Source organism: Bubalus kerabau, chromosome 1, assembly GCF_029407905.1.
Source record: "Bubalus kerabau isolate K-KA32 ecotype Philippines breed swamp buffalo chromosome 1, PCC_UOA_SB_1v2, whole genome shotgun sequence".
In the NCBI taxonomy this organism is placed as follows: Eukaryota; Metazoa; Chordata; class Mammalia; order Artiodactyla; family Bovidae; genus Bubalus; species Bubalus kerabau.
This window is the reverse complement of record NC_073624.1, coordinates 177,823,164-177,849,606: the sequence shown is the minus strand read 5'-3', so window position 1 is coordinate 177,849,606 and position 26,443 is coordinate 177,823,164. Positions and strand designations below refer to the sequence as shown.

Below are 26,443 nucleotides of genomic sequence, written 5' to 3'. Positions count from 1 at the left end.
TTGCAGGGTTGGATATCTTTCTCCTGACAGTGATGGCCTATGACTGCTTCATGGCCATCTGTCACCCCCTGAACTACACAGTCATCATGAACTCTCGGCTCTGTGGATTGCTGGTCCTGGTATCCTGGATGATGAGTGTCCTGAATTCCTTGCTACTAAGCTTACTGATGTTGTGGCTGTCCTTCTGTAGAATCCTGGAGACCCCCCATTTTTTTCTGTGAACTCAATCAGGTGGTCCTACTTGTCTGTTCTGACATGTATCTCAATGACATAGTGATGTATTTTGCAGCTGCCATTTTGGATGGTGTTTCCCTCACTGGTATCCTGTACTCTTACTCTAAGATAGTTTCTGCCATACATGGAATCTCATCAGCTCAGGGGAAGTATAAGGCATTTTCCACCTGTGCATCTCACCTCTCAGTGGCCTCCTTATTTTATTGTACAGCCTTAGGAGCATACCTTAGCTCTGCTGCTACAAACAGCTCACATTCAAGTACAATTGTACACTGTGGTTACATCCATACTGAATCCCTTCATCTACAGCCTGAGGAACAAAGACATAAACAGGGCTCTGAAAAGAAGCATTGGGATGGCTGCTATAAAAGGGGCAATTGTCCTTGGGCCCAAGAAGTGCCCATGACTGTAGGGTTCAAAGCCTTAGAGCCAAATTCTTTGATCAGATTGTTAAAGAGTAGGACTTACTCCCTATATTTATTTTTTAGAATTTCCATTTATCTGAATTCAAATCTTCCACACAATTAAAGTGTGCTCATCCACCCTTCCCTGGTGGCTCAGATAGCAAAGAATCTGCCTACAATGTAGGAGACCCAGGTTTGATCCCTGATTCAGGTAGATGCCCTGGAAAAGGGAATGGCAACCCACTTCAGTATTCTTGCCTGGAGAATCCCATAGACAGAGGAGCCTGGTGGGCTACAGTCCATGGGGCCACAAAGAGTTGGACATGATTGAGTGACTGAACAAAGGGGAAATAAGTTCACAAGTTCTCTTTATCCATGGGGTAAATCTAAAAGAGCCTTCATGGTTGGGGCGGGGGCAGGGGCAGTAGGGTATGTCACTGGATCCAAGTCTAGTAGCTGTGTTACATAGCTGCTGGCAATATATTTATTTGCCATAATTGTCTTTGAAGTGAATGCCTCAGAAATCAAAAGCTAAGTTTCTAGCACTCACATTACAAACATGTGCTTTATAATTGCTCTCCTGGTTTTATTCAATTATTCACCTTGGTGTCCAAATGCTTATCACAGTCACTGGCAAAAAAATTGATTATCAAATACGTGTCTTCTAGTTCAAATCTACATGGAAAGACAAATTGGAATAAATTGAACTGATATGATCATAGCATCAAGATGACCCATGAGGAGGCAAAATGTCAAGTCACACATTTGGTGACTATGCACGATGTTTCTTTATCATGCTGTACATCTATTTATTAAAGCCTTATACAGAGAAAGTGAAAAATACATTTAAGGGAATAGATCTGATAGACAGAGTGCCTGATGAACTATGGACATAGGTTCATGACATTGTACAGGAGACAAGAATCAAGACCATCCCCATTGAAAAGAAATGCAAAAAAGCAAAATGGCTATCTGAGGAAGCCTTAAAAATAGCTGTGAAAAGAAGAGAAGTGAAAAGCAAAGGAGAAAAAGAAAGATATTCCCATTTGAATGCAGTTCCAAAGAATAGCAAGGAGCGATAAGAAAGCCTTCCTTAGCGATCAATGCAAAGAAATAGATAAAACAACAGAATGGGAAAGACTAGACATCTCTTTGAGAAAATTTGAGATACCAAGGGAAAATTTCATGCAAAGATGGGCTTGATAAAGGACAGAAATGGTATGGACCTAACAGAAGCAGAAGATACTAAGAAGAGGTGGCAAGAATACACAGAGGAACTGTACAAAAAAAGAGCTTCACGATGAAGATAATCACAATGGTGTGATCACTGACCTAGAGCCAGACATCCTGGAATGTGAAGTCAAGTGGGCCTTAGAAAGCATCACTAAAAACAAAGCTAGTGGTGGTGATGGAATTCCAGTTGAGCTATTTCAAATCCTCAAAGATGATGCTGTGAAAGTGCTGCACTCAAAATGCCAGCAAATTTGGAAAACTCAGCAGTGGCCACAAGACCGGAAAAGATGAGTTTTCATTCCAATCCCAAAGAAAGGCAATGCCAAAGAATGCTCAAACTACCACACAATTGCACTCATCTCACATGCTAGTAAAGTAATGCTCAAAATTCCGCAAGCCAGGCTTCAGCAATATGTGAACTGTGGACGTCCAGATGTTTAAGCTAGTTTTAGGAAAGGCAGAGGAGTCAGAGATCAAATTGCCAACATCTGCTGGATCATCGAAAAAGCAAGAGAGTTCCAGAAAAACATCGATTTCTGCTTTATTGATTATACCAAAGCCTTTGACTGTGTGGATCACAATAAACTGTGGAAAATTCTGAAAGAGATGGGAATACCAGACCACCTGACCTGCCTCTTGAGAAACCTATATGCAGGTCAGGAAGCAACAGTTAGAACTGGACATGGAACAACAGACTGGTTCCAAATAGGAAAAGGAATACTTCAAGACTGTATATTGTCATCATGCTTATTTAACTTCTATGCAGAGTACATCATGAGAAACACTAGGCTGGAAAAAGACACAAGCTGGAATCAAGATTGCCAGGAGAAATATCAATAACCTCAGATATGCAGATGACACCACACTTATGGCAGAAAGTGAAGAGGAACTAAAAAACCTCTTGATGAAAGTGAAAGAGGAGAGTGAAAAAGTTGGCTTAAAGCTCAACATTCAGAAAACGAAGATCATGGCATCTGGTCCCATCACTTCATGGGAAATAGATAGGGAAACAGTGGAAACAGTGTCAGACTTTATTTTTTGGGGCTCCAAAATCCCTTCAGATGGTGATTGCAGCCATGAAATTAAAAGATGCTTAGTCCTTGGAAGGAAAGCTATGAACAACCTAAATAGCATATTCAAAAGCAGAGGCATTACTTTGCCAACAAAGGTCCACCTAGTCAAGGCTATGGTTTTTCCAGTGGTCATGTATGGATGTGAGAGTTGGATTATGAAGAAAGCTGAGCACCAAAGAATTAATCTTTTTGAACTGTGGTTTTGGAGAAGACTCTTGCGAGTCCCTTGGACTGCAAGGAGATCCAACCAGTCCATTCTAAAGCAGACCAGTCCTGAATGTTCATTGGAAGGACTGATGCTGAGGCTGAAACTCCAATACTTTGGCCACTTTATGCAAAGAGTTGACTCATTGGAAAAGACCCTGATGCTGGGAGGGATTGGAGGCAGGAGGAGAAAGGGACGACAGAGGACGAGATGGCTGGATGGCATCACCGACTCAACGGACAAGAGTTTGGGTAGACTCTGGGAGTTGGTTATGAAAAGGGAGGCCTGGCGTGCTGCGATTCATGTGTTCTCAAAGAGTCGGAGACAACTGAGTGACTGAACTGAACAGAACTGATAAGATGTCTCCCCACAAGTGAGAGGTTTTATTAATTGAGGTGAAGGGTGGGTCACTGTATTTTACATTTTGTCACTTTATTTTTGTTCTGTCTGTACTTGGAAACTCCTACTGCTACCTACTAACATGACTCTTTCTGTTGTTTTTTGAAATATCTCCTCTTTCCTGATGTGTCACAAGTACACAAAGATGGTGAGTGAACAACATCAATTCATCCATTTCCCATGTCTTTCAAACTCAGGAGTCTCTTCTTTCCTCATGATCAGAGGATGATAGACAAGAGAGGCTGACATCCTGCTCAGTCATAGGATTCAGATCCACCAGTTTTTCTGTAGCAACAGGAATGTCTGTCCACCTCTCCTAGTTTCCTAGAAAATAGTCACTTGTTACTATAGTTACCTGAAATAAGTTTGGGTAATGGAAGGACCATGGATGTTCTCCTCAAATATAAGAGCATATGCCAAAAATAAAATGCTGTAGATTATTATAATTGCTCTCGGTTCTGTTCATTTGGATTATTGTATCAGTTAGCTGTTGCTGCATAACAAGCCATTCTATGTCAATTTGGGTACCATAATATCCTTACTATCCAATGAAGTTTTATTCTGGGGAGTTGTATTGATTTCTTTGTGTAGCTCATGAGTGTGTAGTCAGCTGTCAGTCTCTATACTGTGGTTTTTTTTTTTTAAACTTTACATAATTGTATTAGTTTTGCCAAATATCAAAATGAATCCACCACAGGTATACATGTGTTCCCCATCCTGAACCCTCCTCCCTCCTCCCTCCCCATTCCATCCCTCTGGGTCGTCCCAGTGCACCAGCCCCAAGCATCCAGTATCATGCATCGAACCTGGACTGGCAACTCGTTTCATACATGATATCTTACATGTTTCAATGCCATTCTCCCAAATCTTCCCACCCTCTCCCTCTCTCACAGAGTCCATAAGACTGTTCTATACATCAGTGTCTCTTTTGCTGTCTTGTGTACAGGGTTATTGTTACCATCTTTCTAAATTCCATATATATGCATTAGTATACTGTATTGGTGTTTTTCTTTCTGGCTTACTTCACTCTGTATAATAGGCTTCAGTTTCATCCCCCTCATTAGAACTGATTCAAATGTATTCTTTTTAATGGCTGAATAATACTCCATTGTGTATATGTACCACTGCTTTCTTATCCATTCATCTGCTGATGGACATCTAGGTTGCTTCCATGTCCTGGCTATTATAAACAGTGCTGCGATGAACATTGGGGTACACGTGTCTCTTTCCCTTCTGGTTTCCTCAGTGTATATGCCCAGCAGTGGGATTGCTGGATCATAAGGCGGTTCTATTTTCAGTTTTTTAAGGAATCTCCACACTGTTCTCCATAGTGGCTGTAGTAGTTTGCATTCCCACCAACAGTGTAAGAGCGTTCCCTTTTCTCCACACTCTCTCCATCATTTATTACTTGTAGACTTTTGGATTGCAGCCATTCTGACTGGTGTGTAATGGTACCTCATAGTGGTTCTGATTTGCATTTCTCTGATAATGAGTGATGTTAAAGAAACTAAAGACCTATATATAGAAAATTATAAAACACTGGTGAAAGAAATCAAAGAGGACACTAACAGATGGAGAAATATACCATGTTCATGGATTGGAAGAATCAATATAGTGAAAATGAGTATACTACCCAAAGCAATCTATAGATTCAATGCAATCCCTATCAAGCTACCAACAGCATTCTTCACAGAGCTAGAACAAATAATTTCACAATTTGTATGGAAATACAAAAAACCTCGAATAGCCAAAGTGATCTTGAGAAAGAAGAATGGAACTGGAGGAATCAACCTACCTGACTTCAGGCTCTACTATACTGTATTTTTAAGGCTCATCCATGATGTTAGTAAGGTTGTAGTGCTTTTTTGTCTTGAATTAATTTATCTTCAGTTTTCTATAGTTCTGTTAAGACTAGTCATATATTTACAGAAAAGAATGAATTTACCATGTGAATTACTTAAATTTAGTTTCACTGTCCCTACAACTATAAATAATACTTGGCTTTCTTCCCTGTTAGATGACATATCTCCTACCTTTGTTAAATGAGAACCAGCAATCTATGCTTACATCCTACCCTTAGCCATACACCATTGAATTCTTTAAATTTAATTAAATAATCAGAGTATAATTGCACACACAAAACTGCATACTTAGAGTGTACAATTTGATAAATTAAAGGAGTTATACAAAAATTAAAGAGCATATTGCATGTTTCCAATTCTGTATAATTGGATAGTATAATTTAAAGCATATCTTTAAATGCTTTGTTACATAAGTATGAGAAATTTCAGTTCCTTGAGCCTCAGTTTGCATATTTCTGAAGGTATTGTGGGGATACTAAGCCAAACTTCACGTGGATGCTCTGAGAAATACATGAAAGGTGTAGTTCATTTTTCAGTCCAAAGAACACAAGGGTAAATGTTGTATATGATTATCTGTGTGCTTGTATACATTTTTCTTTCAAATAAACACAATCATACACACACATATACACACATGGACACAACTGTTAATTCCTCTGTGTTAAAAGGAAACCTGAGAGAAATAGAAATGGAAACAATGAACATTTTGGGTTTTCACTGGTGATCAGATGGTTAAGAATCCGCCTTTCAATGCAGGGGACATGGGTTCAATCCCTAGTCAGGGAAGTAAGATCCCACATACCACGGGGCAACTAAACCCATGCACCACAACTAGAGCCTACATGCTGCAACTAGAGAAACCTACAAGCGACAACTACTGAGATTGCTTGATCTCGAGTTCATGCACAGCAAATAGAGAAGCTTGCACACCACTACAAAGAGCCTGTACACTGTAGAGACCCCCCCCAAAAAAAAAAGGTTGAACATTAGAATTATCATGAAGCAGAAGAATGTAGAAATATAGACACAAAATTTTAAAGTACAATAGGTGACCTCAACTTGCATAATGGGTTCATTTTATACCATAATATCACAAGGCATCCTGGTCAGGCAATATTTACAATTATGTAATGCAGCCAAAGATGGAGAAGCTCTATACAGTCAGCAAAAACAAGACCAGGAGCTGACTGTGGCTCAGACCATAAACTCCTTATGGTCAAATTCAGACTGAAATTGAGGAAAGTAGGGGAAAACCACTAGACCATTCAGGTATGACCTAAATCAAATCCCTTATGATTATACAGTAGAAGTGAGAAATAGATTTAAGGGCCTAGATCTGATAGATAGAGTGCCTGATGAGCTACGGAATGAGATTCATGACACTGTAGAGGAGACAGGGATCAAGACCATCCCCATGGAAAAGAAATGCAAAAAAGCAAAATGGCTGTCTGCGGAGGCCTTAAAAATAGCTGTGAAAAGAAGAGAAGCTAAAAGCAAAGAAGAAAAGGAAAGATATAAACATCTGAATGCAGAGTTCCAAAGAATAGCAAGAAGAGATAAGAAAGCCTTCTTCAGTGATCAATGCAAAGAAATAGAGGAAAACAACAGAATGGGAAAGACTAGAGATCTCTTCAAGAAAATCAGAGATACCAAAGGAACATTTCATGCAAAGATGGGCTCGATAAAGGACAGAAATGGTATGGACCTAACAGAAGCAGAAGATATTAAGAAGAGATGGCAAGAATACACAGAAGAACTGTACAAAAAAGATCTTCACGACCCAGATAATCACGATGGTGTGATCACTGACCTAGAGCCAGACATCCTGGAATGTGAAGTCAAGTGGGCCTTAGAAAGCATCACTACGAACAAAGCTAGTGGAGGTGATGGAATTCCAGTTGAGCTATTTCAAATCCTGAAAGATGATGCTGTGAAAGTGCTGCACTCAATATGCCAGCAAATTTGGAAAACTCAGCAGTGGCCACAGGACTGGAAAAGGTCCGTTTTCATTCCAATCCCAAAAAAAGGCAATGCCAAAGAATGCTCAAACTACAGCACAGTTGCACTGACCTCACACGCTAGTAAAGTAATGCTTAAAATTCTGCAAGCCAGGTTTCAGCAATATGTGAACCGTGAACTTCCTGATGTTCAAGCTGGTTTTAGAAAAGGCAGAGGAACCAGAGATCAAATTGCCAACATCCGCTGGATCATGGAAAAGGCAAGAGAGTTCCAGAAAAACATCTATTTCTGCTTTATTGACCATGCCAAAGTATTTGACTGTGTGGATCATAATAAACTGTGGAAAATTCTGAAAGAGATGGGAATATCAGAACACCTGATCTGCCTCTTGAGAAATGTGTATGCAGGTCAAGAAGCAACAGTTAGAACTGGACATGGAACAACAGACTTGTTCCAAATAGGAAAAGGAGTTCATCAAGGCTGTATATTGTCACTCTGTTTATTTAACTTCTATGTAGAGTACATCATGAGAAACGCTGAACTGGAAGAAGCACAAGCTGGAATCAAGATTGCCGGGAGAAATATCAATAACCTCAGATATGCAGATGACACCACCCTGATGGCAGAAAGTGAAGAGGAACTCAAAAGCCTCCTGATGAAGGTGAAAGTGGAGAGTGAAAAAGTTGGCTTAAAGCTCAACATTCAGAAAACGAAGATCACGGCATCCAGTCCCATCACTTCATGGGAAATAGATGGGGAAACAGTGGAAACAGTGTCAGACTTTATTTTTCTGGGCTCCAAAATCACTGCAGATGGTGACTGCAGCCATAAAATTAAAAGACGCTTACTCCTTGGAAGGAAAGTTATGACCAACCTAGATAGCGTATTCAAAAACAGAGACATTACTTTGCCAACAGAGGTTCATCTAGTCAAGGCTATGGTTTTTCCTGTGGTCATGTATGGATGTGAGTTGGACTGTGAAGAAGGCTGAGCGCCAAAGAATTGATGCTTTTGAACTGTGGTGTTGGAGAAGACTCTTGAGAGTCCCTTGGACTGCAAGGAGATCCAACCAGTCCATTCTGAAGGAGATCAGCCCTGGGATTTCTTTGGAAGAACTGATGCTAAAGGTGAAACTCCAGTACTTTGGCCACCTCATGCGAAGAGTTGACTCATTGGAAAAGACTCTGATGCTGGGAGGGATTGGGGACAAGAGGAGAAGGGGACGCCAGAGGATGAGATGGCTCGATGGCATTAATGACTCGATGGACATGAGTCTGGGTGAACTCCAGGTGTTGTTGATGGACAGGGAGGGCTGGCATGCTGCGATTCATGGGGTCTCAAAGAGTCAGACACAACTGAGCGACTGATCTAATCTGAATGAGGAGTTCACTGTATCAGCTAATGAAGTGGAAGACCTTGAAATTGATTTAAATGATTTTTTTTCCTATGTATGCTTTTCCACATAAAATGTCCTTATCCAGTCAGCTAGCTAATGAATAAATTGAGAAGTTTATAATCAATTCTTGTAAACAAATTTTATTGAATAAATGTCTATATTAGATTCATGTTGCTGTTGTAAAATAATGCCAAATAAGTTGCTTAAAATAAGCAAATATATGCTTTTATAGTTCGGGTGTCAAAAGCTTTAAATGAGTCTTGCTGGTCTAATATCAAATGTTGGGGTGGCAGTACAAGATGGCAGCATAAAAAGATCCTAAACTCACCACAACCCATGGACACCCCAAATCTACAGCTACATGTGGATAAATTTCCTCAGAAAACTAGCTGAATATCTGTGCTGCTGTGCTGTGCTTAGTCACTCAGTTGTGCCCAACTCTTTGTGACCCCCATGGACTGTAACCTACCAGGCTTCTCTGTCCATGGGGATACTCCAGGCAAGAATACTGAAGTTGGTTGCATGCCCTCCTCCAGGGGATCTTCTCAACACAGGGTCAAACCGAGGTCTCCTGCATTCGAGGAAGATTCTTTACCATCTGAGCCACCAGAGAAGCCCATGAATACTGGAGTGGATAGCCTATCCCTTTCCTAAGGGATCTTCCTGGCCCTGAAATCAAACTGGTGTCTCCTGCATTGCAGGCAGATTCTTTACCAGCTGACCTATCAGGGAAGCCCCAGCTGGACATCTGCTCCACAACAAAGGATAATAGGACCACATCAACATGGCAGAAGAGGCAGAGAAGTAGTCTCTTCAAAAACCCCACCCCCAGCATAGTAACCCACAAATGGGCTGGATTTCACATTTACAGGGATCTTTTCCTGGTGACTCAAGATGGTAAAGAGTCTGCCTGCAGTGCGGAAGACCCAGGTTCAATCCCTGGACTGGGAAGATCCCCTGGAGAAAGAAATGGCAACCCACTCAAGTATTCTTGCCTGGGAAATCCCATGGACAGAGGAGCCTGGCAGACTACAGTCCATGGGGTCACGAAGAGTTGGACATGACTGAGTGACTTCACTTTTTCAAGACGATAAGTTTGTGCAGTACATTTTATGTGTCAACCCTTGGAACCTGCACCAGAAAGACAAGTCACCAAAATATGTGACAATAGGGTTATTTCCAGAAGACCCCAAAGTCAGTGTGGAAGGGAAAACTTGGGATAAAATGCTAGAAGTTTGGAACTCTAGAAGGCAGAAGAGTTCGTGGAGAAGGATTAGTATAAACAGGATTCACCTGTCTTCTAACTTGGTCTCTGGGGAACAGAAAATCATTACGAGAAACTTCTCTCTAGACCAGTTCACTGGGAGAAATCACGTGCTTAAGGATGGAGTAACAAGAGGGAAATGTCCCTAATGACCAAATCTAGGCATCCATAAATATCTCACATGCTGCAGTCCTTCTGCTTCTGCCACCTCAGAGTAGAGGAGACATGCTCATTGCTTTTGGAGTCCTGCATCTGCAAAGGGGCTTTAGTTCCTCTTACTGTCTTGTCTGAGAACACAGCTTCAGACTCCATCATAAACCATCCTTAAGGAATTCAGACTTCCACACAAGATCTTCCTTTTAAAGAACCTAACTAGGTGGGTCTAAGGACTCACAGATACTTCAGGTAAGATTCAGAGACAATGGAAGATGAAAAGTTTTACCCAAGGTCACAAGAGATTCTCAGGAGACTAGTTCAGAGCCAAGACTTGGACATGTCTCTTTGTTGGTTGGCTAATTTATTTATAAGTACTTTATTAATGGCTTTTCAGGTGGCACAGTGGTAAAGAATCTGCCTGCCAGACTTTAATTATATTTCACTTATTTTTTTAATACTGCCATATTTAACCTAGTTTTGTTTCCAGCTCATTTTCAATTTTTTCCATATATGTGCACACATTTATGAAAACCAAAATGTGAACCAAGCAGAAGAGATTCTTGCTCATGTGAATATTATAATAGAGAAAACAGAACACAATAAAATAAATGCATGAATAACATAACATCCTCAGGGATAATCCATCTGAAGAATAGAGACAGATAGTTGCGGCAAATGCAGTATATTACAGAGTATAAGCTGGGGAGAACTTTGCACAAGGTATAAGGAGCAGAACCTGGACTAGTGTCAAAAAGGAAACTTACTGGATATGTCCAAAAGGAAAAAAAAAATTACAGCCCAAGAGTAACAAAGAAGAATTACACAGAGAAAAATAAGAGAAAGGCCAACCTCATTCACTATTGGACCATATGAAAACTAGTGTGGTAAATAAATAGGAATAGGTACAGGATTAAAAACTAGATCAGGGACCTGACACTGATGACATGATGAAGCAAGTGGAGCAATAAAGGTCCAGTGGTCTGTGCTCCCTTGAATCCAAGGTACTTCAGCACCCAAACAGCTGCCTCTTCTCTCTGAAACCTGGCTCCTCTGTTGGGCTCTTTATTCATATTGATTTTCCCTCATTAGCAGGAACTGCCCTTTTAAAAGTTTTCTTGCCTTTACTGCAGTGCACTTCAGACTTTTTGACTAAGTCCCAAAGTAAGATATGCATTTTACATCATGATCCTGGGGTGATCGCAAAGATTCAGACTCCACAACTGCACATGCACACTGGCATGTCTGTATAGACAAACATAGACAAACACACATATACACACACAGACAGGTACCTACCCATGCATATGACTGAGCAAAGAGGGTCAGAAATGATTTTGTGTGTATCCTTACTAGTTACAATACACTCTGATACTTTTTGTGGGTTTCATTTATTATTTTCTATTTAATTTTTGCAAATCATAGTTCAAACCCCCAATGGGACCTAATCTGAGAACATGAAAACATTCCTCTTGCTTGTTCTCCATGCCTAGTCTAGTATTCCCCTGCATCTTTTCTGTCTCTCATTGTCTTTTATTAGCAGCAATTTTTGTGAGGCCATATTCTTTCAAGTCCATGCAATATATATTGAATTAGTTACAGTTCCCCAGTAAATCTGCTTGGAATGGGGTAGGGAAAAGGTGGTGAATGTGTATAACATTGCTCCATGTGTCAAGGTTCTCACAGTCTAGCAGGGGAAAAAGACACGGGATTAAATAAAAGTTACAGAGAGGAGAATAGCCCCACCACAGTGCTCTGTGTGTGTGTGTGTGTGTGTGTGAACTTGTGTACACCAAAATGTTCCCCTGAAAATACAGATGACAGAATGTCAACCAAATATGAAAACAAAAAGTGGATTTATTTTTGTGCTCAGGATTCCTTGGAAATAAAATTAATAAGGTGCAAAGAACAACTTGTGAATTACAGACTCCCTGTACCTTAGGGTCAGAGAAGGCAATAGCACCCCTCTCCAGTACTCTTGCCTGGACAATCTCATGCATGGAGGAGCCTGGTAGGCTGCAGTCCATGGGGTCACTACGAGTCAGACGCGACTGAGCGACTTCACTTTCACTTTTCACTTTTCACTTTCATGCATCGGAGAAGGAAATGGCAACCCACTCCAGTACTCTTGCCTGGAGAATCCCAGGGACGGGGAAGCCTGGTGGGCTGCCGTCTATGGGGTCGCACAGAGTCGGACACGACTGAAGCGACTTAGCAGCAGCAGCAGCAGTACCTTAAGGTTGAGTAGCAGCAGGAAGGTCACTTCATTTCTTAGCATCCTCTGGCCCCCTCTCTCATCACCCTCCCTCTTGTATCTTCCCCTTGGGAAACTGGCTTCTTTGGAACCTGAATATCTGAAACAGGTGTCTCCTTCAGGGCCTTTGCAGCGGCCATTCCTTCTACCAGGCAGGCCTCTCTTCCTTGAGATCTCTGTTCAAATGTTACCGACTTTGCCAGCCTACCTGAACACCTAGTAAAGAATAATACCCCAGCCTCTCTCCCTTATGCCCCCTTTTCCTTCATTTTACCTGTCACCATTTAACATGTTATATGATTTTATATGATTTTATATGATTTTGCTAACATTATTTCTCCATCATCCAATTATAGGAACTTTTGTCTCTCAGCACTCTACCTCTTGCCTTGAAGCTGGTAAGTACTCAATTTATGAGCCCCAAAGGATTGACAGAAATCTCATTAAAAGTATGCAATACCTGAACTCTTGGGGAAATGGCTGCAAAAGAACAGGAATTTGTAATCAGAGATGGAATAGGGAATGCCCTGAAGGGGAAAGATTTCACACCAAAATTCTAGGCATTGATTTCATGACTGCAAAATATAAATTGTATCATTTGACTATGCCAGTAATGCTCATTTTTGTGAAAAGTGGTCATATCATTTTGGGGGATTTAATTCCAGGTCATTCCCTCTACCACATGGAGCCAGAGAATGATACACATATTTCAGAATTTCTTCTTCTTGGACTATCAAATGAACCAGAACTTCAGCCCCTCATATTTGGGCTTTTCCTCACCATGTACCTGATCACTGTGTTTGGAAACCTGCTCATCATCCTGGCCATCAGCTCAGACTCCCACCTCCACACCCCCATGTACTTCTTCCTCTTCAACCTGTCCTTTGTAGACATCTGCTTCACCTCCACCACCATCCCAAAGATGATGTGGAATATCCAGATGCAGAGCAAAGTTATCACCTATGAAGGCTGCATCAACCAGATATACTTTCTACTACTCTTTGCAGGGTTGGATGACTTCCTCCTGACTGTGATGGCCTATGACCGGTTTGTGGCCATCTGCCACCCCCTGCACTACACAGTCATTATGAACTCCCGGCTCTGTGGACTGCTGGTTCTAGTGTCATGGATGATGAGTGCCCTGAATTCCTTGATACAAATCTTAATGATGTTGCGGCTGTCCTTCTGTAGAGTCCCGGAGATCCCCAACTTTTTCTGTGAACTCAATCAGGTAGTCCGAAGTGCCTGTTCTGACACCTTTCTTAATGACATGATGGTGTATGTTGCAGCTGGGCTGCTGAGTGGTGGTCCTTTCATGGGTATCCTTTACTCTTACTCTAAGATAGTTGCCTCCATACGAGGAATCTCATCGGCTCGGGGGAAGTACAGAGCATTTTCCACCTGTGCAACTCACCTCTCAGTTGTCTCCTTATTTTATTGTACAATCCTAGGAGTGTACCTTAACCCTGCTGATGCCCACAACTCACACTCAAGTGCAATAGCCTCAGTGATGTACACTGTGGTCACCCCGATGCTGAACCCCTTCATCTACAGTCTTCGGAATAAAGACATAAAAGAGGCTCTGAAAAGATTCATTGAGCGATAAAAGGACAAACTCTTCTACGGCTAATAAGTGGATCCAGAAATTGCCATTCTTCCATTAGACTGTGAATATATAATTTCTCTTTTCTATTGCTTCCTTAATTTTACATTTTTTGACTTCAACTTCTGTTTATATGTAAATAATGCAGTTTGTTAATCTTTCCCATTTATTTCATTTTCCTGCTTTCACATATTTTCTTCCAAACTTATATCAGAAATATTTGCAAATTCCCTTTTATTTCTTGAGTCTATGTGAATTTCTTAAGAACAGTATCTTTTCAAGTGACATATATCATTTCAAGTTTTTTTTCTTTTATTTTACTAAAAGAATAGTTAGAAGTTGTATTACTCATATTGAATAAGCTCTACTTGGCACCTTCACTATGTAATTTAAGTAACTCACTTTATCAGGCCTTTTCTTCTATCTCATACAGAAAAATGACTGAGAACCACTGACCTACAGCAAGAGAACTAGAAATTTTTCATGTTCTAATCACCACACACACCTTACTCACTTCATAGCTTTGTTTTTTTTTTAATTTAATTTATTTATTTTAATTGGAGGCTAATTACAATATTGTAGTGGTTTTTGCCATAAACTGATATGAATCAGCTATGGGTGTACCTGTGTTCCCCATCCTGAACCCCCCTCCCACCTCCCTCCCCATCCCATCCCACTGGGTTATCCCAGTGCACCAGCCGTGAGCACCCTGTTTCATGCATTGAACCTGGACTGGTGATCTATTTCACATATGATAATATACATGTGTCACTGCTATTCTCTCAAATCATCCAACCCTCGCCTTCTTCCACAGAGTCCAAAAGTCTGTTCTTCACATCTGTGTCTCTTTTGCTGTCTCGCATACAGGGTTATCATTACCATCTTTCTAAATTCCATATATATGCATTAGTATACTGTATTGGTGTTTTCCTTTCTGGCTTACTTCACTCTGTATAATAGGCTCCAGTTTCATCCACCTCATTAGAACTGATTCAAATGTATTCTTTTTAATGGCTGAGAAATATTCCATTGTGTATATGTACCACAGCTTTCTTATCCATTCATCTGCTGATGGACATCTAGGTTGCGTCCATGTCCTGACTATTATAAACAGTGCTGCGATGAACTTTGGGGTACACATGTCTCTTTCAATTCTGGTTTCCTCAGTGTGTATGCCCAGCAGTGGGATTGCTGGGTCATAAGGCAGTTCTATTTCCAGTTTTTTAAGGAATCTCCACACTGTTCTCCATAGTGGCTGTACTAGTTTGCATTCCCACCAACAGTGTAAGAGGGTTCCCTTTTCTCCACACCCTCTCCAGCATATATTGTTTGTAGATTTTTGGATAGGAGCCATTCTGACCAGTGTGCGATGATACCTCATTGTGGTTTTGATTTGCATTTCCCTGATAATCGGTTTAATAACCTCACCCTTCTGAACCACAATTTTGCAAGTTTAGAATGAAGCTTATAATTGTATATCCTCATAAGATGTTCTGTTGCAAAGTAACAAATGAGACAACAGATATAAGATGCTATGTTCAGTCCATGGTGCATTAAAAGATCTATGTGGATCTCTTATCATTACCAAGTTTTTTTATGATTAAAGGACTGAACCCTAGCTTTTCACTTGTGTTAAAACAGAAAACACCTCATTGATGTGTCAAAAGTGTTTTGAAGTCAGGGATTATTTTACCTATGGTTTCAGAGCAAAGGAACACAGCTTTATCCCTTATTGAAGAGGAAATAATAATTTTCTGGAGATATCAGGAGCTGCATTCCCATCACAAAATAGTGCTTTTGAAACCCAAGGAACCTAGTCGAGACAGGTTCCTCAGACTTAGATTTGGAGGACACTTTGACTCAGGGTTGCAAAACGTGTCACTGTTAGAACTCTGGGATACAGGATTGTTCATGGAGTAGTAATAAGAATTTGGATAGACTTGACTTCTAACGTGGTCTCCTGGGAATGACCAATCAGCTGAAAAAATTCCATTCTGTCCAGACAAGTTCCCCTGAGGAAATGATGTGTTTGAAGATTGAGGTAATAGTGGAAAATGTGCTGAACACGTATAATGAGCAAATAAAGCAAATACACAGAGCTATAAATATCTCCACTGCTGCAGTGTCTGAGCAGCTCCACCTTGAGCTGAACGGGGCATTCTTAAGTATGATTCAGAGACCCACGCTTCACTCTTTCCTTCTTTCCTGTCTGGATTCAGAGCTTCAGTCTCCACCATCAACCCTTCAGGAGGAATTTGGACTTCCACACACAGACCTTCCGCTCAGACTTCCTATCTGGGTGAGTCTGAAAGGCCAGCAGGAGAAAGTCAGAGAGCATGAAACCCAAAAACATTTACCTGAGGTCACAAGAAAGCCCAAACTGCTGGTCCAGAGACAAGGTTGTCTTAATAATCTGTAATCAATTTGTTTAATATGTAAAAAAGACAAGTGCCTATTGCATTCAGCAACTCAAGAATTGTTGATAATTATGTGATGGGGATGGAAAGCTAGTTAGGGGAGACTCAAGAAGAAATGGCAGGAACAGTGGTGTCAGTAAAATTCGAACATTTCCAAGGAGATTTGCAGTTTAAGAAAGTAGGGAAACATACTATTTGGTCGAGTGGCATGCAGTGAAGTGATGACATCTTATGTATTTATTTTTGATTTTTGAGATGGGGTATATTTGAGCATGTTCTATATTCATAAGAAAGATACAGATCAATGGAATAGCTACTACTTGGAAGCTTACAGTTCTTAAGACACACATTTCATAGAATCTTTTCTCACATTGAGTATTCACTTGAAAAAAATGTATTTAGTATACAGAGTCACATTATGCTAAAAGGCTTAATTTTGCATTAGGTTCATTACCTGGGAGGCTGAATATATTTGGGGGATGATTAATCATTTGCTTCTCTATTACATATTATCTATACACATTGTTTCATATACTGGCATTTGAGTGTTATTGTTCCTTTCTTTTTTGCTCTATCATTTCCTCTGTAATTTTATTCATACCTCTATGAAGGCAATAGAATGTATAAAGCAGGTGAGGTCTCTGATGATTTGGATCTACCATTTTAATGGAGAAATATTTCAGAATAAAATAAACGCATATATTGCAAAGTGTCATCAGATACAAATCACATGAAGGAAGGGATGGGTTCTGTGGTGTTTATAGGATTTTGTAGGGTATATTATGAGGAGTTTATCACAGGTGGGACAAGTCTCAGAAACAGAGGTAGAGTGTGACCAAGGGGTTTTCCACCCAAAAAAAAAAATCAAAGCACAGGATTAAAAAAGAAAAATGATAGGGGACTTACATATTGGCTCAGTAGTGAAGAATCCACCTGCCAGTGTAGGAGACATGGTCCAATCCCTGATCCAGGAAGATCCCACATGCTGTGGAGCAACTAGGCCTGTGCACCACAACTATTGAGACCATGATCTAGAGCCCAGGAGGTGCAACTACTCAAGCCCATACACACTAGAGCCTGGACTCTGCAACGGGAAGTCACAGCAATGAGAAAGCCGCACCACAACTAGAGAGTAGCCCCTGCTCGTTGCATCTAGAGAAAAATCCGCACAACAATGTAGACCCAACACAATCAAAGTTAAATAAATAAAAGTGTTAATATATGGCAAAACCAATACAATATTGTAAAGTTAAAAAATAAAATTAAATTAAAAAAAGAAAAATAGGAAAAAGCAGAAAAATAAATAAATAAAATAAAAAGAAAGAAAGGCAATAGAAGGGAAAGTCTCATTCCCTACTGGACCATATGAAAATAAGTGTGGACAAATACACAGGAATAAATATGGAATAAAGAATTGACCGAGGGCCTGATGTGGACACTGTAGTGAGGCACTGGAGGAATAGAAGTGCAGTCAGTGTGTGGGCCCTTGAGTCTGAGGTCACTTCAGCCTCACACTGCCGTCTGGTCCTTCTGCAACCTGCTCTTGCCTTGGCCTCCATTTATACTCCTTCTTCCTTGGCAGGGACTGGTCTCTTATAAATGTCTTCTTGCATTTATTGCAGTGGGTAAGAAACTTTTTTGACTCTGCCCCAGCTAAGATATGCCTTTTATACGTGATCCAACCATACGTGCATGCATGGGCATGAGCATACACAAACACAGGCATCTGAACAAAGAGAATCAGAAAAATCCTACTGTATATGATGCAGTCTGACATTTTAATTTTGCATTTTATTTTTTCTACCCTATTTTATTCTTACAAGCTACATAGTCTGAACCTCCAATAGGTGTGAATCTCAGAATATGGGAAATGTTTCTCCAGCATGTCTTTTAAAGCTCTGTTAATGTTCCCCTGGTCCTTTTTGACGATTTCTATGAGAACATGTCTTTTTCATTCCTTCATGCAGTATGTATTTATTCAGGTACTGCTCACAACTAAACAAAATCTAAGGGGTTGAAGAGTATGGCACGTATAGTCTAGCAGAGAATAACAGATGCAGAATTAATTAAAACCTTATAATGATAACCCTGTAGCTAAATGACTGTAAGTGAAATTCCCTGTTTTCTGTACACATGTTTTAAAAAGAGAAGAATTCATGAAAGAAATGATCTGAAAAAGAAGATGGTGTTTTGGAGATAGGGAGGGGTGAAAATTCCAAATAGAGTTGTTGATTCTCTAAGGAGGTGCATATCAGCTCTGAGGCTTGAGCCTGTGGCATCAAGTGAAGCTGTGACTCAAGTTGAATACTCATGAGATTGATGTGAGTGAAGGCAGCACAAGGCTGAAGTGGTGGCTCAGTCACATAGAGTCAAGGCTAGGATTTGAAGCTGTGGAGTTTGGGGCTGGTTTCACAGTGGGGAGTCACTGGGAGAGAAGGAAGTCAGGGAGTTGGTTGTTTTGAAACACAGCCGTTCCCTCTGACTAGCACACACTTCTACCCAGAGAGACTCATGTCTCCTTCTTTCTCTTTCTTGAAGCCTCTGATCAAATGTTTTCCAGGCTACCTGAATACCCAGTAAAAAATAATACCCTCATCAACTCTCTTCTTTATATTTGATCTATTTTCCTTTACAGCACTTGTCAACATATGATCATTTGTATGAGTTTTTAAATTTTTTCCTTATATGTTTTCTCCACCATTGAACTACATGACCTGTTGTCTCTCAGCACCCTCTCCTCTTTCTCCAGAATTTGGTAGGTCTTAAATTTGTATTCCCTCAAATGCATGACAAAATCCCTCATTACAAATGTAGAATACCTGACCACTGAGGGAAAACGCTGACTGCAAGATAGGCTTTCCTATTTTGAGATGGCACAAGAGATTGGCTTGAAGGGGAAATTTCTATACAAAGTCATGAATTTTTTTTTAATTTTATTTTATTTTTAAACTTTACATAATTGTATTAGTTTTGCCAAACATCAAAATGAATTCGCCACAAAACCACTATGAGGTACCGTTTCACACCAGTCAGAATGGCTGCAATCTAAAAGTCTACAAGTAATACATGCTGGAGAGGGTGTGGAGAAAAGGGAACCTTCTTACACTGTTGGTGGGAATGCAAACTAGTACAGCCACTATGGAGAACAGTGTGGAGATTCCTTAAAAAACTGGAAATAAAACTGCCTTATCATCCAGCAATCCCACTGCTGGGCATACACACTGAGGAAACCAGAAGGGAAAGAGACACGTGTACCCCAATGTTCATCGCAGCACTGTTTATAATAGCCAGGACATGGAAGCAACCTAGATGTCCATCAGCAGATGAATGGATAAGAAAGCAGTGGTACATATACACAATGGAGTATTACTCAGCCATGAATATTTTTTGAATGCAAAATATAAATGTTAGAGTTCACCTATGTTTGCAATGCCAATTTTTGAAAAACTAGTCATGCTATTTTTTTGTTTCCAGGAAGTCATTTGCATCACATGGAACCCAGGAATGAGACACCAATTTCAGAATTTATTCTCCTGGGATTATCAAATGAACCAGAACTGCAGCCCCTCATATTTGGACTTTTCCTCTCCATGTACCTGATCACTGTGATTGGAAACCTGCTCATCATCCTGGCTGTGAGCTCAGACTCCCACCTCCACACCCCCATGTACTTCTTTCTCTCCAATCTGTCCTTTGTAGACATCTGCTTTATCTCCACCACCGTCCCAAAGATGTTGAAGAACATAAGGACACAGAACAAAGTAATAACCTATGAAGGCTGCATCATCCAGATGTATTTTTTCATACTTTTTGCGACATTGGACATGTTCCTCTTGACCGTGATGGCCTATGACCGCTTTGTGGCCATCTGCCACCCCCTCCACTACACAGTCATCATGAAACCCCGGGTCTGTGGCCTGCTGGTTCTGCTCTCCTGGGTCTTGAGTGCTCTGAATTCCTTGATACAAAGCATAATGGTATTGTGGCTAGCTTTCTGTACAGACTTGGAAATCCCCCACTTTTTCTGTGAAGTTAATCAAGTGGTTCAACTTGCTTGTTCTGACACTTTTCTTAATGACTTGTTGATGTATTTTGCAACTGGGGTGTATGGTGGCATTTCCCTCACTGGAATACTTTACTCATATTCTAAGGTAGTTTCCTCTATACTAGGAATTTCATCTGCTCGGGGGAAGTATAAAGCATTTTCTACCTGTGCCTCTCACCTCTCAGTTGTCTCTTTATTCTACTGTACAGTCCTGGGAGTATATCTTAGCTCTGCCGCTACTCGCAGCTCACAATCAAGTGCTGTTTCCTCGGTGATGTACACTGTGGTCACACCCATGCTGAACCCCTTCATCTACAGTTTAAGGAATAAAGATATAAAGAGGGCTCTGAAAAGGATCATTGGGATGGCAGCTATATAAGGACCAGTTTTCATGGGGCTGATTTTAGGGCTCAAAACCTCAGAGCCCAATTCTTTGGTCAGGTTGCTGAAGTAGAACTTGATCTTTCTATTTATTTCCCCAAATTTCCATTTCTTTGAATTCAAGGCCTTTACATTATATTACCAAATGAAATTACATACTGGGGAATTGTACCAACTTATATTGTGCTCCCCATGAGTGTGTAAATCTCTGTAAATATCTGTAAATCTCTCTATATAAGCATCTGAATGCAGAGTTCCAAAGAATAGCAAGAAGAGATAAGAAAGCCTTCCTCAGCGATCAATGCAAAGAAATAGAGGAAAACAACAGAATGGGAAAGACTAGACATCTCTTCAAGAAAATTAGAGATACCAAGGGAACATTTCATGCAAAGATGGCCTCGATAAAGGACAGAAATTTTATGGACCTAACAGAAGCAGAAGATACTAAGAAGAGGTGGTAAGAATACACAGAAGAACTGTACAAAAAAGATCTTCATGACCCAGATAATCACGATGGTGTGATCACTCACCTAGAGCCAGACATCCTGGAATGTGAAGTCAAGTGGGCCTTTAGAAAGCATCACTACGGACAAAGCTAGTGGAGGTGAAGGAATTCCAGTTGAGCTATTTCAAATCCTGAAAGATGATGCTGTGAAAGTGCTGCACTCAATATACCAGCAAATTTGGAAAACTCAGCAGTGGCCACAGGACTGGAAAAGGTCCATGTTCATTCCAATCCCAAAGAAAGGCAATGCCACAGAATGCTCAAACTACCACACAATTGCACTCATCTCACATGCTAGTAAAGTAATGCTCAAAATTCTCCAAGCCAGGCTTCAGCAATATGTGAACCGTGAACTTCCAGATGTTCAAGCTAGTTTTAGAAAAGACAGAGGAATCAGAGATCAAATTGCCAATATTCGCAGGATCATGGGAAAAGCAAGAGAGTTCCAGAAAAACATCTATTTCTGCTGTATTGACTATGCCAAAGCCTTTGACTGTGTGGATCACAATAAACTGTGGAAAATTCTGAAAGAGATGGGAATACCAGAGCACCTGACCCGCCTCTTGAGAAATCTGTATGCAGGTCAGGAAGGAACAGTTAGAACTGAACATGGAACAACAGACTGGTTGCAAATAGGAAAAGGAGTACGTCAAGGCTGTATATTGTCACCCTGCTTATTTAACTTATGTGCAGAGTACATCACGAGAAATGCTGGACTGGAAGAAGCACAAGCTGGAATCAAGATGGCCGGGAGAAATATCAATAACCTCAGATATGCAAATGACATCACCCTTATGGCAGAAACTGAAGAGGAACTAAAAAGCCTCTTGATGAAAGTGAAAGTGGAGAGTGAAAAAGTTGGTTTAAAGCTCAATATTCAGAAAACAAAGATCATGGCATCCGGTCCCATCACTTCATGGGAAATAGATGGGGAAACAGTGGAAACCATGTCAGACTTTATTTTGGGGGGCTCCAAAATCACTGCAGTTGGTGACTGCAGCCATGAAATTAAAAGACGCTTACTCCTTGGAAGGAAAGTTATGACCAACCTAGATAGCATATTCAAAAGCAGGGACATTACTTTGCCAACAAAGGTCCGTCTAGTCAAGGCTATGGTTTTTCCAGTGGTCAGGTATGGATGTGAGAGTTGGACTGTGAAGAAAGCTGAGTGCTGAAGAATTGATGCTTTTGAACTGTGGTGTTGGAGAAGACTCTTGAGAGTCCCTTGGACTGCAAGGAGATCCAACCAGTCCATTCTAAAGCAGACCAGTCTTGGGTGTTCATTGGAAGGATTGATGCTAAGGCTGAAACTCCAATACTTTGGCCACCTCATCTAAAGAGTTGACTCATTGGGAAAGATCCTGATGCTGGGAGGGATTGTGGGCAGGAGGAGAAGGGGACAGGAGAGGATGAGATCACTGGATGGCATCACCGACTCGATGGACAAGAATTTGGGCAGACTCCGGGAGCTTGGTGATGGGCAAGGAGGCCTGGCATGCTGCGATTCGTGGGGTCACAAAGAGTCAGACACAACTGAGTGACTGAACTGAACAGAACTGATAAGATGTCTCCCCACAAGTGAGAGGTTTTATTGATTGAGGTGAAGGGTTGGTTACTGTATTTTACATTTTGTCACTTTTTTTTTGTCCTGTTTGTGCTTGAAAACTTCTAATGCTACCTACTAACATGACTCTTTCTGTTGTTTTATGAAATATCTCCTCTTTCCTGATGTGTCACAAGTACACAAAGATGGTGAGTGAACAACATCAATTCATCCATTTCCCATGTCTTTCAAACTCAGGAGTCTCTTCTTTCCTCATGATCAGAGGATGATCCACAAGAGAAGTTGACAGCCTGTGCAGTCATATGATTCAGATTCACCAGTTTTTCTGTTACAGCAGGCATGTCTGTCCACCTCTCCTAGTTTCCTATAAAATAGTCACTTGTAACTATAGTTACCTGAAATAAGCTTGGGTAATGGAATGGCCATGGATGTTCTCCTCAAATATAAGACCATACCCCCCCCCCAAAAAAAATGCTGTAGGTTATTATAATTGCTCTCAGTTCTGTTCATTTGGATTATTGTATCAGTTAGCTGTTGCTGCATAACAAGCCATTCTATGTCAATTTGGGTACCATAATATCCTTACTTTCCAATGAAGTTTTATGCTGGGAAGTTGTATTGATTTCTTTGTGTAGCTCATTAGTGTGTAGTCAGCTGTCAGTCTCTATACTGTGTTTTTAAGGCTCATCCATGATGTTAGTAAGGCTGTAGTGCTTTTCTGTCTTGAATCAATTTATCTTCAGTTTACTATAGTTCTGTTAAGACTAGTCATATATTTACAGAAAAGAACGAGTTTACCATGCAAATAACTTAAATTTAGTTCCACTGTTCCTACACCCATAAATAATACTTGGCTTTCTTCCCTGTTAGATGACATATCTCCTACCTTTGTTAAATGAGAACCAGCTACCAATGCTTACATCCTACCCTTAGCCATACACCACTGAATTCTTTAAATTTAATTAAATAATCAGAGTATGCTGCTGCTGCTGCTAAGTCACTTCAGTTGTGTCCAACTCTGTGCAACCCCATAGACGGCAGCCCACCAGGCTCCCCCATCCCTGGGATCTCCAGGCAAGAATACTGCAGTGGGTTGCCATTTCCTTGTCCAATGCATGAAAGTGAAAAGTGAAAGTGAAGTCGCTCAGTCGTGTCCAACTCTTAGTGACCCCATGGAATGCAGCCTACCAGGCTCCTCTATCCATGGGATTTTCCAGGCAAGAGTACTGGAGTGGGGAGCCATTGCCTTTTCCAATCAGAGTATAATTGCACACAAAAATACTGCATACTTAGAGTGTACAATTTGATAAATTAAAGGAGTTATACAAAAATTAAAGAGCATATTGCACGTTTCCACTTCTGTGTAATTTGATAGTATAATTTAAAGCATATCTTTAAATGCTTTGTTATATAATTATGAGAAATTTCAGTTCCTTGAGCCTCAGTTTGCATATTTCTGAACGTATTGTGGGGGATGCTAAACGAAACTTCATATGGATGCTCTGAAAAATAAATGAAAGGTGTAGAAGTTCATTTTTCAGTCCAAAGAACACAAGGGTAAATGTTGTATCTGATTATCTGTGTGCTTGTATACATTTTTCTTTCAAATAAACACAATCATACACATACATATACACACGTGGACACAATTATTAATTCCTCTGTGTTAAAAGGAAACCTGAGGGAAATAGAAATGAAAACAATGAATATTTTGGGAGTTCACTGGTGATCAGGTGGTTAAGAATCCGCCTTTCAATGCAGGGGACATGGGTTCAATCCCTCGTCAGGAAAGTAAGATACCACATATCACGGGACAACTAAACCCATGCACAACTAGAGCCCACATGCTACAACTAGAGAAACCTACAAGCAACAACTTCTGAGATTGCTTGCTCTCGAGTTCATGCACAGCAAATAGAGAAGCTTGCACACCACAACAAAGAGCCTGTACACTGTAGAGACCCAAAAAAAGGTTGAACATTTGAATTATCATGAAGCATAAGAATGTAGAACTATAAACACAAAATTTTAAAGTACAATAGGTGACCTCAACTTGCATAATGGGTTCGTTTTCTACGATAATATCACAAGGCATCTTGGTCAGGCAATATTTACAATTATGTAATGAGGAGTTCATTGTATCAGCTAATGAAGTGGAATATCTTCAAATTGATTTAAATGATTTTTTTTCCTACATACGCTTTTCCACATAAAATGCCTTATCCAAGGTCAGCTAGCTAATGAATAAATTGAGAAGTTTAAAATCAATTCTTGTAAACAAATTTTATTGAATAAATGTCTATATTAGATTCATGTTGCTGTTGTAAAATAATGCCAAATAAGTTGCTTAAAATAAGAAAATATATGCTTTATAGTTTGGGCATCAAAAGCTTTAAATGAGTCTTGTTGGGCTAATATCAAATGTTGGGGTGGCAGTACAAAATTGAAGCATAGAAAGATCCTAAACTCACCACAACCCATGGACATGCCAAATCTACAGCTACATGTGGATTAATTTCCTCAGAAAACTAGCTGAATATTTGTGCTGCTGTGCTGTGCTTAGTCTCTCAGTTGTGTCCAACTCTTTGTGACCCCCATGGAATGTAACCTGCCAGGCTTCTCTGTCCATGGGGATACTCCAGGCAAGAATACTGAAGTTGGTTGCATGCCCTTCTACAAGGGATCTTCTCAACACAGAGTCAAACCGAGGTCTCCTGCATTCGGGGAAGATTCTTTACTATCTGAGCCACCAGGGAAGCCCATGAATACTGGAATGGATAGCCTATCCCTTTCCTAGGGGATCTTCCTGACCCTGGAATCAAACTGGTGTCTCCTGCATTGCAGACAGATTCTTTACCAGCTGAGCTATCAGGGAAGCCCCACCTGAACATCTGCTCCAAAACAAAGGATAATAGGACCACATCAACATGGCAGAAGAGGCAGAGAAGTAGTTTCTTCAAAAACCCCACCCCCAGCATAGTAACCCACAAATGGGCTGGATTTTACATTTACAGGGATCTTTTCCTGGTCACTCAAGATGGTAAAGAGTCTGCCTGCAATGCGGGAGACCCAGGTTCAATCCCTGGACCGGGAAGATCCCCTGGAGAAAGAAATGGCAACCCACTCCAGTATTCTTGCCTGGGAAATCCCATGGACAGAGGAGCCTGGCAGACTACAGTCCATGGGGGTCACGAAGAGTTGGGCACGACTGAGCGATTTCACTTTTTCCTTAAGGATGATAGGTTTGTGCAGTACATTTTATGTGTCAACCCTTGGAACCTGCACCAGAAAGACAAGACACCAAAATATGTGACAATAGGGTTATCTCAAGAAGACCCCAAAGTCAGTGTGGAAGGGAAAACTTGGGATAACTGTGCTAGAAGTTTGGAACTCTAGAAGGCAGAAGAGTCATGGTCCATGCACGATACTGGATGCTTGGGGCTGGTGCACTGGGACGACCCAGAGGGATGGAATGGGGAGGGAGGAGGGAGG

The 26,443-nt window shown here is 40.7% G+C and overlaps 2 protein-coding genes across 2 annotated transcripts; both read left to right on the top strand.

The window, feature by feature from the left end:
* The first annotated feature begins 11,556 nt into the window (after nucleotides 1–11,556).
* Nucleotides 11,557–14,042, top strand: LOC129619821 (olfactory receptor 7A17-like). Its single transcript, XM_055535269.1, has 2 exons — nucleotides 11,557–11,597; nucleotides 13,091–14,042. The coding sequence occupies exon 2, from the start codon at nucleotides 13,119–13,121 to the stop codon at nucleotides 14,040–14,042; it is 924 nt and encodes a 307-aa protein (XP_055391244.1). The 5' UTR covers nucleotides 11,557–11,597; nucleotides 13,091–13,118.
* Nucleotides 14,043–19,920: 5,878 nt separating this feature from the next.
* On the top strand, nucleotides 19,921–23,352 carry LOC129624510 (olfactory receptor 7A17-like). The gene is made up of 2 exons (XM_055542538.1): nucleotides 19,921–20,866; nucleotides 23,189–23,352. The coding sequence occupies exons 1-2, from the start codon at nucleotides 19,948–19,950 to the stop codon at nucleotides 23,218–23,220; spliced, it is 951 nt and encodes a 316-aa protein (XP_055398513.1). The 5' UTR covers nucleotides 19,921–19,947; the 3' UTR covers nucleotides 23,221–23,352.
* Nucleotides 23,353–26,443: the final 3,091 nt, after the last annotated feature.